The 14,059-nt window shown below is 37.8% G+C and overlaps 2 protein-coding genes across 10 annotated transcripts in view; both read left to right on the plus strand.

The window, feature by feature from the left end:
- The window catches only part of LOC139748724 (microphthalmia-associated transcription factor-like), a 232,105-nt gene extending 228,451 nt beyond the window's left edge, over positions 1 to 3,654 (plus strand). For all 4 annotated transcript variants that reach the window (XM_071662092.1, XM_071662090.1, XM_071662089.1 and 1 more), the window contains one exon: positions 122 to 3,654. In XM_071662092.1, the coding sequence (XP_071518193.1) occupies positions 122 to 295 (174 nt within the window). In that variant the 3' untranslated portion in view covers positions 296 to 3,654. The remainder of the gene's footprint in view (positions 1 to 121) is intronic.
- Positions 3,655 to 3,786: 132 nt separating this feature from the next.
- The window catches only part of LOC139748723 (uncharacterized), a 46,674-nt gene continuing 36,401 nt past the window's right edge, over positions 3,787 to 14,059 (plus strand). For 4 of the 6 annotated variants that reach the window (XR_011712809.1, XM_071662087.1, XM_071662084.1 and 1 more), the window contains exons 1-5: positions 7,685 to 7,830; positions 9,523 to 9,688; positions 10,145 to 10,283; positions 11,331 to 11,597; positions 11,910 to 12,774. Coding sequence is in view for 4 of the 6 variants with exons in the window: in XM_071662087.1 (XP_071518188.1) it covers positions 9,543 to 9,688; positions 10,145 to 10,283; positions 11,331 to 11,597; positions 11,910 to 12,774 (1,417 nt within the window). In the remaining 2 variants the exon portion in view is untranslated. Of the gene's footprint in view, positions 4,068 to 7,684; positions 7,831 to 9,522; positions 9,689 to 10,144; positions 10,284 to 11,330; positions 11,598 to 11,909; positions 12,775 to 14,059 lie in introns of those variants that run through there. The other 2 variants (XM_071662085.1, XR_011712810.1) reach the window with 2 other exon arrangements.

The raw sequence follows: 14,059 nt of genomic DNA on the forward strand, positions 1-14,059 counted from the left end.
GGTTACTTAAAATCACCCAGGTTGGACTTATGTGTACAATATTTCAAAATCTTAAATGAATTTTACAGTAGTACCATGACCCAGTGAATGTAACCTCATGGCCTCTCATTTATTATGACAGGAACTCCTAGAAGACTTCAATTCTGGTGGCTTCAACTTAGATCTGATGGATGATGATGGGCCAGCATTTACGAGTGATCCTGTTTTCTCGTCACCTCAAGTCTCATCTCCTAATTCGTCACATCATTCTTTCGAAGATGCTCTTTCACCAGACTCTATGGACATTGTTGCGTGATCATGTATTTCAGGAGATTACCTCACATCAGCCTACATGAATGTTGGAGTTACAAGATATTCAAAGAAAGTACAGGTTATACAAGTGATATGTTTTTGGATTGCTGGTTTATAACTGTCTGTACAGAAGTCATACCTAACAGTGAATATGAAACAGAATACGAGATATTTTTCAACCAGAAAAGACTTTATTTCTCGGATGTACTTTCACTCTTTAACAAACATAAATCAGACTCTTCCAAGGACTTTACAGCTGTTGGATTCATTACGTGGAATGGAAAAAATATTGGAAAATTTAGATAATGAAAGTGGAACAAGCTATAACATCTAACACATATATCCCTTATTAATGATAATGTTACTTTGACCACTCATATCATAAGGCCTTTACTTTTTAAAAGAAAAGGCTTTCATGATCATGGATATGATAATGAACCTTATGCAATTTGAGTCATTTCTCTTTAAGAAGGATGGACAAAAGCTTATGCTTTATGCTATTTCTCACGACGAGGGTGGCACCTACCCTGGCATGAACGGCTAACATAGTGTGGAGCCATAACCTACAAAGAGTAATGAGCTCTCACTGTAGTCTCATGAAAGACACTGTGCCTATCTTTGGTATGATACTGTCTTTCAAATTGTCACAAAGAAATTGGTGAACAAGAAAGTATCTGAAGTGCTTTGTTTTACATAGTGTTGGTTATGCACATTCAGTAATGTAATTTTTTTTTTTAGTTTCACCCAGTAGCCACACACAGTTTCATCAATTTATCCTTATATATATTTACTTACCATTTCTGTGTCTTGCTATATTTCATGCTCCCACTTTCTACTTTGCCTTTATTTTTATTTATATAGGAAACCTGTGTTCTATTCACAGTTACCAAGAAAACCCACATTCTTCTCATGTTTATGGTCCAAGTGGTAACTGCTTTGCTTATATGACAGACAAACCAAAAGATACATCTGTTCTCTGGGTTTCAGGCATTGCCATTGAGTCATCTCCTCTTCAGAGTGTAGAGACTGGTGGTGTGTGAAATGTTTCGGGAAGATTCTTAATGTGTCATCCCACTCCAAATACAGGGAATGGCATATAAGAAACAGATATGGTATATAGATATAATGTATATGAGATCAATTTAATTATATGAATTGGTTCGGGCAGCAGTTTCTAAACTAACCTCTTCACTATTTTATACAAAACGATTTTGATATGTTATAGAAAAAAAAAAGTTTTTCAGTACTTCTATGAGATTAAGTGCTTATCCTAATAATTTTTCCTCATAGAAGACTGTTCTTTATGGGTACCTGAGCCTGAATCCATACTGTACTTTTCAATAAGCCTCCATGCTTAAGTTAAAGCAAAATAAAAGGCTTTTAGTAACCTTTTTTGATGAAGTATATGAACACTAAAGTTCTACTCTTGTTACTTCGTTTGTGAATCCCTCTAACAATTACAGACTGTACAAACAAGTATCATTCTGCTGTAGTAATCTAATACCTTCTACTTATAAGATAAAAACATCATTACAGTGATCTGGTGCAACATTTTGAAATACAGCGGTTTACTGCAAGGTGAAAACAGACCACCGACAACAAAAAGGACTTTTGTCTACTTCTTTGTGCGTTGCTTTTGTAGGATCTTATGTCATTTCACTCTTTATGAACTGCAGATAAGCCAAATTGCTCATTTAAAAAGGTGTACAGTAAAAATCTGCAGGACTATTTATCTAAAATCTAGTACACACATGCTAGTTGACAAGACAATCAATGATAACATCAAGTGTTGAATGTCTTTTATCTTATTTATAAAAAGGTAATGACACAAATGGTAAATAACCTTCAACATACCTTCATAAAAGTTTAAGCCTTAATCTTTCAGCAATTCAAATAGTAAAACTTCAGTTTCTTGTCATATTCATGTAATTCAATTCAAGAAAAAATGGCCACAGCTACTAAACTTACCATTTTGATTGCAAATGCCTGTGATTTGCCACAATAACTGAACACCAGTAGGAGTAGAAACATAACTGCGCAGAATGCTGGAAATGGTAACCTACATGTGTCAGCTCATTGTAGTTTGCATGTTCTCCTGAATGCATGTTTATTTGTGAGAAAGGGATGTGTGAGGTGTTGCCGATGCATTGAAATTCATCTGATTCTTTCATTAAGCATATGTAAAGATGTAAATAGTTTGTGATCTTTAGTTGTAATTTGAATACTTTTTTATTTAGTCATATCATTTCTCTTTCGTGACAAAGGCTGTAAATGGTCATTACGAGCTCCTTTTTTCTCAAGAATTTCTTGACCATCTGCTGAATGTGTCTGGTTTTACACCCTTTGTCAAATATTAGTAATTTTAAGATTAGCTCATTCTTTTTAAGCTAAGACTTGTGACAGTCTTGGAATTTTAACCAACAACGGAACTGACTAACAAGTAATTTGGACATTAACTGAAAGGGTTGTAGCCTCCATCACTTTTGCTGGGTTTTTTTATGGAAACTGTTGACTCTCATTCTGCTTCTTAATCATGATCAGAAAATATAATTTTGCCTTACCTTGTATTACTGTACAATTTGACATTTTGTAATACTTGTACGTGAATTTATTTTATGAGTGATATCTAATGGTAATAAAAAAAAAGAATTGTGAATTAAAACGTAAGGCATTACAGCATACTCTTCCTGTATGAATAGTCATTTTCATGAGCACTTAAGTGCATAGCATTTGCCATTTAACCCTTTCAGGAAAGCTTTGATTTTTTATGCTTTATATCCAGTGGATAAATTTCCTAGACTGAAAAATAGTATCCCCACTTAGTGGTTTGACAAAAAATGAAAAGATACATAATTATCCAGCAAAACAGATGCCGGAAGTGCTCCTGTTGCGGTAGTTATGCTGTAGAAATCCCATGTGCTACACGTGACAATGTGAAATGGAGCTCTGTGTAAATAATGTCGTTTCATCGATTAAGGAGCTGATTCTGTGGAATCTGTCTTGCCTTATCTTGTATGTATTGTTAAACAGCATATTTCCTAAATTAACAAATGGCACTTCTATTTCAGTGAGTTTTAGCTACAAAGGAAAATTACTGTTGAGGTAGAGAGAACAAAATGGGATGTGAAGTTGCCATGTTTATTAATGTAATATTCAGTCTAAAACTGCATTTGTGGATATCATGGCAATGTTATCTCGCCTCTAAGGTGAGAGTTGTGATATCAAAATTGGTCATGATCCATTTCCTGTGGTGTAATATTCTGTTTTTTATTTTGTGGTCTTGCCACTGCTTAATGTTGTTACGCTGAAATGGTGAAATCACTCACCACATACGAAAAGACAAAGAAATTGTATATTTGAGTATTGGTATGGTTTTATTTTCCATTTTCTGTATAATAGTAATAATTCAAAATTATACTATTATTGAATTTTATGGATTTATGCAATAAAAGTAGTAGGTAGTAGATGGTAGGCAGCCACTGACCAGGGAGGTGTATTACCAGTACTACCCACCTGGGTATTGGGAGTGTTAGTGACAGCTGCATAGTGAGCCAGCACTTCAGTGGCTGTCGAGCTGCATTCCTCTGTCCCAGGTAGCTGTCTTTTCTTTCTGCCTCACCCACACGTGGACTGCTGGCATTCTGTCCACAAACATGCAAAATCTCCTTCTCCTGTCACTCACAACACCTGACAACATTTGACTCACATGACTCATTCTTCTTAACCACAGATTTTCCTGCAGTGCTATTAACTAGCCCTGCCTTATTGGCAAAATGGTAAGAGCAACAGGCATGAGTAGTAGTAGAAGCATTAGACAGAATTTAAGTAGATGTAGTGGATGGGACCATTACGTAGTACTAGAAGGTGGGAACATTAAGAGCGACCATTATGTAGTATTAGTAGATTGGAACATTAAGTAGAAGTATTCAGTTGGAATATTAGGTAGGAGCCTCTGGAAACTGTGCTGGAGTTGCCATTTTCCAGTGGCCCATTAAGGGCAAGGGACTAAAGGCTGTGAAGCAGCACCGCAGTTCACCAGTTATGGAGACTCTTTTGCTGTGGCCACCCTCTTGATGGAACAGGCATAAGAAATATAGAGAGATTACTTTTCCAAAAAAAAAGGAACAGAGAATAGGGCCAAGTGATGATTTTCCCTCTTGGGCTCAGTCCCCTGTTCTTAACACTACCTTGCTAACATGGGAAATGGCGAATATGTATGAAAAAAATATGCAATAAATATGTATGCATAGAAGATAAGTCTTCATAGATTAACTAACATTATGAACATAAGTATGATCTAAAGCATCCTTTATGCTTTAATCATCAATAAGTGTCCTTTATGTTTTAATCATCAATAAGTGATTGAGGAATACTCCATGAAGATGTGGGAAGATGTAGGATTGATTCTCAAAAAAAAAAGCAGGAGAAACCATCTATGAAAACCTCACCTTATTCCCCTAGTGGTGTGAAAGGCTATAAGTATTTTCATCTCTTTGTTGACATCGATAACTGGTATAATGTTAAATCAATAGTGTAGTTCAACTAGAATACAAATGTGAGCTTTGTTCGCATGTTCCTGGCACTTCCTTGTTTATGCAGGAAACAGCAATCAAGTATGAAAAACGAAATTGATTACTAAGTAGGTTCAGCAGGGTTTTCATTGATTTTGTTGATATTACAAAGATGTTTCACACATTAACAACACATCTTTCCTGATATTTGTAATCTTCATCACTGCACCTAATACAACAATGTAAAATTAAATATATGCTAAACCAAGGTCTGCAACTTCATATAATGTATTCTCAGAATGTTACTCTAGCATTGTCAAACAAAATCTCTCAGTCCACAACAAATTTCATTGCAAAGTTAAATAATTGAATAATAGTCTTAGGTAGGAGTATTAGACAGAAGTAGTCATTACAGGCATTAGGTAGAAGACTCTGCAAACACTGCACGGAACTTGTCCTTTGCCAGTGGCCTGTTAAGGGTGAGGCACTAAAGGCTAAGAAGCGGAACAAGTTCTTTAGTTATGGTTAGTTTGGTTACCCTAAAGTAAAATTTTACCAAAAACCAAACTCTTCCTCTAAATATAGCAATTCCATGAATCTGATTTTTGTCCATTGCATGAGTTGCATGGAGCAACAAAAGAATTAACATGATCTCTCTCTCTATATCTCTGCTGCTTGTTCCCTCCAGAAACTCCCATCACAGGGGTGGCCACAGCAAAATATTTCCACGAATCACTATCATTACATTTACTCGATGAAACTGCAGTAGCATGAGGAAAAGTATTTAATCTTGCAGAAATTATAAAACATTAAATTATGCAAATGATATCATCTCACAATCAAGTCACATTCTATGTATAAATATCTCATTGCAGTAGTGGGCACCATGTAAATCCTTAATGAGCTACCTGTATAATCAACATTTATGCGCTGTTAGTTAAACATACATTCCTTATGCTTTCCTTATGCCACTTTATTTGAGCTACTGTCTTCATAGAAAACAAATTAGAAATGATGAAAAATAAAATTTTTGGATGGGTGAGGGTCCCACAATTCAGAGTATGTGGAGTGCAAGATTTATTTGGATGTTCGTATGTATTTGAAAGTTCATATTGCCAAAAAGTGAACACTGCTAATAAGATTAAAAAAAGGATAAACTGAAAGAAAATTAAATTTGGACTGAATTACTTCATTGCTTCTTCTTGAAGCACTTGCAAGACCCCCACCTCATCCATGTGGTAGGTTGCCCTCCAAGATGAAAGATCGTAAAATAAATGAAATCTGTGAAACAAATTGTCACTCTAACGTACCTAACTTCTGAGGAAAGGTTAGGGAGACACAATCTCCCAAACCTGGCATGCAGACAATTCAGAAATAGCACGAAAGTGGTTATTGCCAAATGGCTGGTCCATTGAATATGCAAATGAAAGCCAAGTGAACCCAAATGAAGATATTAATTAAATTCATGAAATGAAAAAAAGTTATCAGGGGTCAATGAAGTAAATGTAAAAATGATGCAGATAATATAAGAAAATATGTGCTTTCTCTTGTGCCGACACCTGGAATATAGGACAAAATAATGTTGGCTCAGCTTAGATAAATTCATAAGTAATTAGTCATTGTTGAAAAACTTAATTGTCCAAGATAATCATGCAGGTACCAACCTGAGTGAGCAGTCTGGACAGTGGCATCAGCCTGGGTGAAGAAATCTACCTCAATAAACTTTATACAGCAATACACCATATTATTTCCCTCGTTTAGATCACGATTAAAGGACTGTAATGATACCTCTTGAGAGGGAGGTACAGGGAGTATACATCATTCCTGGGCCAGGGGTCTAAAAGGGGGCCCAGGAATTTCCTGATATCACACAAAATGCAGAAAATCAACTGAGCGGAGGCTCCATTTCACCCCTATCTCATCATCCACGCTTTTTTTTTTTTTTTTTTTTTTTTTTGCCTTACAGTTCAAGGCACAAAATCAGGATGATTAATGGAAATGGGAGGTGGACCTGACACAAACTTTGTACCCCATGAGAAAATTCCTTTCAGGGGCACTGCTCAAGTTACTTCGTAAATGTCCGAAACTTGAAACAATACTAAATGAAGATGAAAAGGCAGTGACGGTCGGCAAAATAACGTCAGCCCTACCATTTCAAACCAAGCCGGCATATTAACCACTAATTCAATGTAAAAGATCACCTTCAAGATCATCCCACCTTCCACAAAATTAATCAACCCCCCCACCCCCCACATAATCTGTTTGATGCTTGTTCAATTTACAAATTTTAGAAATGGTTCATGTGTTGGCGGTATAATGATCTTATGGCTTAATGCTCCTGATTGGTCACACTCAACAGTAGCTGGAAGCAGCATCTGAAAATAAATCACCTTAAATCTTCTAAAGTATTACATTAGGATAATCTAAGCAGAAAAGGCCAACTGTCAAACACTTCACCATCTGATATTTGACCTAATACCTTGATAATGGAGTCAGAGGCAATATTTAATTTAAATCTTTGCCGCCTCGTTCTCCCACATGCCAAAGACAGGGGGTCCAGTCCCCCCCCAGAGGGAAACACGTGTCGTACATGAGTGACCTCGGGCGTGACCCCGAATGAGATTGCCCCTGACCTGGCCTGGGTCAGTGGGAGGAAAGTTTGCCGACAGATGGCAGCACCGCCGCAGCAGACGATACGATCGTTCGTATCCCTTCCCCTTGGCTTCGTTGCACATTTCCTCAACCCAAACTAAATAAATAAACCCATAATCACACTCTTTATAAAAAAATGAATAAATATTTATGATATAATGGATTATTATTCATAATGTATACAGGGTAATTGATGATACTTTTGGGGTAAATGAGAATTTAGAAATGACGCAATACACGAACGCCACTTGGATTTATTTACGTCTGCTTGGCATAAAAGGCAAGTGAGTGACTGGCTCAGGTAGATGATGACTGGTTCACATGAGTAGGGCTGGCTCTACTCCTACCTGTAACTACTACCCTCCCAATCTACCCGGTAAGTTACGAACTACCACCGTGTCCTTGGGAGTAGATGAGGTAGATGACCAGGGAGGGGGAGGGAAGTCTGGTGCAGCCGCGAGTGTCATGTTGGCCATGGGTTCTACTCTGGGCCCCAAGGCAACACAGCACTCGTCTCCCAGGCGTGACAACTGGTTGTTTGGTCTCTAGTTCAACCATATCATGATATACCTGGTTATTTATCGATATAAATAATAGTAAATAATTATATTCAAGTCATTAGAAATCGTGTGTCTGCAGTCACTTAACAAGTTACTTAAACAAGTTACTTAAAAACCTACTTAAAAGATGATTCATGTCTTCACCATAAGAGATATATTGAAGTAGATATGAATTATTAGTGGACAAATATGGTAGATTTTGGGGACAAGAAAATTGAGGAGGAAAATATGTATCATTTTCCCAGAACTTCGTTCACTGAAATGTCATAGAATTTCATGATGACGTAGAGTGAAGTAAGACCAGGAATGTGTAATTAGCGGATTGTTTTTTTAACCCGCTGATGATAGATGGAGGTATTGGTGGTGGGAGCTGTGGAGGTCATGGAAAATGTGGGTGAAATATTTATTCGTATCGATGGAAATTATGGAACCCATTCCGTAGTTTCCTCTAACAGTCAAAATCTACCTTCTTTTTGATGTTATTTTTAAAGAATGGATGATTGATTTGGTTTTGTGTTTATATTCGTTTGTTGGGAAGCTTGTCTATGAAGACATTCGTCACCTTCCGTCAGAGACAACCCACATTTCTTATACGAACTGCCAGTCATGTTTTACATAAACACAACACTAACGCAATCATCCACATTTTGAATAACTTGACAAGTAAGGTTAGGTTAGTTCCACTTGTGAGTTTCGTTAGATTTTCCTTGGCTCTCTTTAGTTATGGAATTGTTCCAAGAACTTATATATTATTTGAACCACGTTTTCTCTGGTATTCAGAGCTTTTTCTCTGCTATCATGTTTATTATTGAAGGGTAGGGAAAATAATCCTTGACTCATGCTCTCCGATAAGTCCTACCTTATTGTAAGAAATTGAATATGGTTCCACATGCAGGAAGGTGTAATGACAAAAGTTAGACATTATTGATGAAAGGTTCGTAAAGTTATGAAAGATCACACGGGACTTACCATTATAGGGACACTGTAAGACTAGTTTTGGAAAATCATCAATACTGCTCCATTCTTGTTGTTTGTTGTGTGGACGACAGAGTAAGATTGAAGGAGTTGAAAAGGTTAAAGTTTTGTCTTTTGTCTGTCTCTGTCTTTTGTCAAGTTGTGTTTTAACCTGTAAATGTAACCTATATCATAATTCGTAAAAACTGAATCAGGTACACCTGGAACGTTTTACAGTTGTTTTACAGCATGTAATTGTAATTAAATGGCTTAGCATTTTTCCTGAATTAAGCTCCAGATAAAAAGATTTTAACTTTGAAATTAAAGCATTCTGTAGATGTCTTTATATCCTTTCAAGGTTATTGCAAATGTTTACAAGTTTGTTTCGTGAACATTTTGTAATAGTGTGAAGAACTACAGGCTTTCTTTATAACTTTATAACTTTCCTTTTAGTTTATTGATTTATTTTTACATATGTGAATTCGACTTGGTAGTTGACATGATTAGTAAATAAAGAAAACATTCTGTTGTATGATTCTCTTCATTTTTTTCAGGTTTGGTGATGTGTTAGTTTATGATGAGACGCAGTGGCCCTGGAGGGGGCGGGGGAGCAGGGGGGTTTAGCAAACCTCCACCTGCTCCCCTTACACATGGAGGTTCTAGTCGAGTGCGGCTTCACACTCCTGAGGTCAATGGATCGCTTGGCAAAGACAGATTTGGGTATGTAGGGGGATTAAACATGTCCAGCTTGTGCAGTATTAGGAAGTTTAATGCGTAAGTATTTTGTACCTTAGTCAGAGCTTAACCAAAGGGGAGGACAAACTGCCGGGTTGACTCTAGGCCAGAATTCAAGCCACGGTGGGCCGGTGCATAAATTTTTAGTTAGTAGTGCTAACCACTATATAGTGGAAGCCCATAGTTTGATGTGTATCATTTGCTCATTTTTGTGAATGAAATAACATGAGAAAAATTTTAGGGAAAGTGATATGTCTTGCAGTACTTCAGTTAATTTTTTCAGTTAACATTTATGTAATAACTTTTGCACTACAGTATTGTTTATAAGTTAGCATTGACCTGGCTTTTAAGTGGTCAGATTTATTGATATTATATACTTAAAAATTTCACTATGTGACACAAATTTTGGAACTGCTGTAGCATTAATTCTTTCTCTAACAGGTCACCCCGAGAAAGATCACCTAGTCTTGTTAGCAGCTTGCCTCTATCTCCTTCACATCCGAGCAGCAGGGAGAAGTCTCCAAACCCTGCCTCGCAGGATTTGCATGACTGTTCCATGTGTTTGTCAGCTTACATTCAAGTGAGTTCTGGACACATTTTTTTTTTTTCATAAGATTCCATCAAAAGATGTATAGAGATGCTGAGAAATGGTCCAGAAAAAATTAGGACTTTGCTAAAAGTGTTTTTTTCATAAGCTTTAAGTGTTATATGATTTAGTGATAAAAGATAATTCAGAACAAAAATTGTTAATTATACAACCCAAGAACCCCTGTTGTAGAGCACCTGCAGCTATGAGGTTACACCTCATGCAGGATTAGGGAAATATTGGACTGCTTTGCACTGGGAAGTTTCTTGATAATCCTGAGTGTATGAAACATCATGGGTAAACCATGGAAAGGTCTGTGGGATCTGGATGTGGATAGGGAGCTGTGGCTTCAGTGCATTGCACACGACAGCTGGGTACTGAGTGTGAGTGCATGTGGCCTTTTTTTGTCTGTTTCCTGGCGCTATCTTGCTGATGCAGGGGGTGGCGATGCTGTTTCCTCTGGGTTGGGGTGGCACTGGGAATGGATGAAGGCGAGTAGGTATGAATATGTGCATGTGTATATATATGTATGTACAGTATATGTATGTGCATGTGCATTTATGTATGTTTATGTGTATATGAGTGGATGGGTCTTTCTTTGCCTGTTTCCTGGCACTACCTCACTGATGTGGGAAATGGGGATCAAGTATGATAATGATAGTAGTAGTAATATATATTTTTTTTGTACATATTCTCCATTTCCTGCATTAGCAAGGTAGTGTCAAGAACAGAGGACTGAGCACCAGAGCTATCAAACATATTTTCATCATGCATTTACCATCTCTAAGTTGATGATTACATAAATGTTTATGATCTTGTATTGAATTTGAGTAATATGAGGCTCATTTTTGTTAGCTACTCTGAACAACTTTACACAATGTACCATAAAGGTCATTTAGATTAAGCTTAGTTTGAGACACTGGAAAGACTTTTCTTTGCCAGAACAGTTCTATCAGCGAAATAAGTTTGATGACTATTAGGTATTTTTGAACAAGATTATTATGATTGAGTATGAACTTAAATTTTTGTGTTTGTTTTCAGTCTTTAAATACTGTGTGTGGAACAGCATGCCGCTTGTCTCAGTGTCTAGCGCAAGTTGCTGCTGAGTCTGGATACGTGGATTCGTATACAAACATTGGACAGGGAGCTACACAGCCTGTACGTGAAGCAGCAGATGCATGGGAGGGTGTAGCTCGAGCTGTTGGTGTGGCCAGTGCAGCAGTCAAGACACAGATGTTGGTGTTGTTGCAGGAAGTTCAGTCACGACAAGACATGTCTGAAAATGCTAGGAGACAAGAAATTAACCGGGTGAGTCATGTCACACTTCTGTATTTGTTTTACACACTTATTACTAAAGTTAATCATTTTCATATTGTCCTTTTTATTTTTCTATCTCTTTGTGTCTGATATTATCTTGTACACACAGTTAAAAGTACCTTCTCAGATGGGTCTGATGAATATCAGTATGATCAGTATGATTTCATGTTGTCCCGTTAGGCTTGGTAAGCTCGTATATATAAAGTACATTGGGTTGTATTGATCATCTGGAAGTTAGGATTAAAGTTTGTTAAGCATATTGTAGCTGAATTTTGGATGTAATATGAATTTTATGACCCACAGGTGACACAGGCAATGCTGTCTGCCTTCCTTGGCCTGCAGTACCAATTTTCTGCTGTGGTTATTGAGCGTTTTACTGGTATCCTTCAGGCCATTCGAGATGAAAGTCACTGTACTTCTTCCCAGAATCCAGCTGGTTTTCAGATTAATAAGCCATGTCAGCCATCAATTGGAAGTTATGTCACAGACATTTCCCAGCTTTCAGTATCTAGTCAGTATGCTCCACAGCTTCCAGTCCAGCCTCCATGGCTTCCTAGCCAACAACAACAGCAAGCTGGTATGAAAGGAGTGCAAGCGGCACCTCTTTTAGAGAGTCCTGGAAAGGAAGATAAAGCAAGAAGTCGACACCCCTCCAGTGGCCACTCTCGGCACTCATCCACTGCTCCTGGCTGGTCCAATGCAAGCAGTAGTGTTGGTTGTCCAAGCACCACAAATTATGGTTCCAATTCAAATTATGGCTCTAGTCTTAGCCTTAGTATGAACAGTGGCAATACCCTGTCTCCTGGCACCTGTTATGGCCTGTTTTCGCATTTAAATGGAGGTGGATCTGGCTGGCACAGCGATGCCATATCTCGTCGATGGTCTATGGGAGGGCCAAGTGCAGAGGGATGGGAACGAAACTCTAGTTTAGGGCCATTTAGTTTAATTGCAAATAGACGGTGGTCTGTGCCTGAGGCCAGTGAACATGATGCAAATTCAGGTGAAGCAGACTCAGTGACTGATTTTTATGGGAGTTGTGGCCTTCAAGGGGACTGGAATGGGACCATTGGTGGCAGCACGTCTTGGGGCTCCAGGGTTGGTCTACATGTGCCATCACGAGACAGCAGCGTAACTAGGAGCCCCAGTCACAGTCGCTCAGTTACTCCAGGTATTTGAAGCTTCTTTTAAGTGAAAGTAATTTGGTTATTATATATGAGCCACTAACCACACTTAAAGGAAAGTAAACAAAGGAATAAGAAATGTCAGCCCTCAAGAAGTATCTTTACCTTTCAACGCTAACCTGAACTCCTACGCACTGCTTAATGTACCAAGGAACGTGCTCTTCAACCCTATAATTCACTTTAGCATCCATGGTTGCGTCTATTGGTATGATCACTTTCTCTATGACCTTCCAATTCATAATTAAGTTCAAGCCATCCTGTCTCATCTCCCTGCTTCCCCACTTTACCTTACTTTTAGTCTCATTCACAATCAACTTTATGCTTTCACACACTTTCTCAAACTTTGTCATCAGCTTCTCAAATTCCTCTTTAAAGTTTGCCATCAGAGCCATGTCCTCTGCAAATGGAAGCATAGTCACCTCCCATATCCCCAACCCCCAGCATACCATCGACCTGCCTCTTGCTCAAAGACTTTTACTTTTCCCTATTCCCTCCTTGGACGGAACAGTTTTTAGAGATGAAAATAGATGCATGCATTCTGACAGTCCTCAGGCACCTTGGGCCTTGGGTCTTACAAATGCTGGGTAGCCTGACTAATCAGGCAGCAGCATTGTTATCTCCTTTAATAAGAAATTCACTCATTGAATCATTTGTGTGCATTTGAATTACGAGGAAAAATTTTAGGAGCAATATTAACAGATAAGCCGTTGTGGTTGTATTTTACTGCTGGTAGTTGTGGCCTGTGTGTATGTTGAGCACCATTGAGTTATTGCCATGCTGACTTGGTAATTCTTTTTTTGCATAGCATCAGTCAAAGATGATACAATTACACACCTCACAATGACAGTGAAAAGTATGGTGCTAAACACTAATCCCAACATCATTGCTACTAATTACTTTTACTGTAGGGTTTTAGCATTATGCAGGATTTTTCGGTACAGTAGAGTATCTCCAGGATAATGTGGTAACTATTTATTTATAGCTTGCAGTCGTATTATAGAAGGATGTCTTCTCTTTGTAGAATTTTTGATACCCACAGAGAGGAAGCAGAAATCTTGTTTTTCTCGGGTTCTTGCTTTCTATCTTTTTTCTTCCTTCCGTCCTTCCTTCCTTTCTGTAATCAGCCATAGTTGCATGCTACTCCTTTTATCCTGAGCTTGTTTATTTGAAACTTGGTTGACATGTATCTTTTTTAATAAGTTCAGGATTTTTTAATCTTTTCATGGAGAGACATTCTGATTTTATGGAATCAGATGATGACCAATACAAATT

The sequence above is a fragment of the Panulirus ornatus genome, chromosome 5, assembly GCF_036320965.1.
Source record: "Panulirus ornatus isolate Po-2019 chromosome 5, ASM3632096v1, whole genome shotgun sequence".
NCBI lineage: Eukaryota > Metazoa > Arthropoda > Malacostraca > Decapoda > Palinuridae > Panulirus > Panulirus ornatus.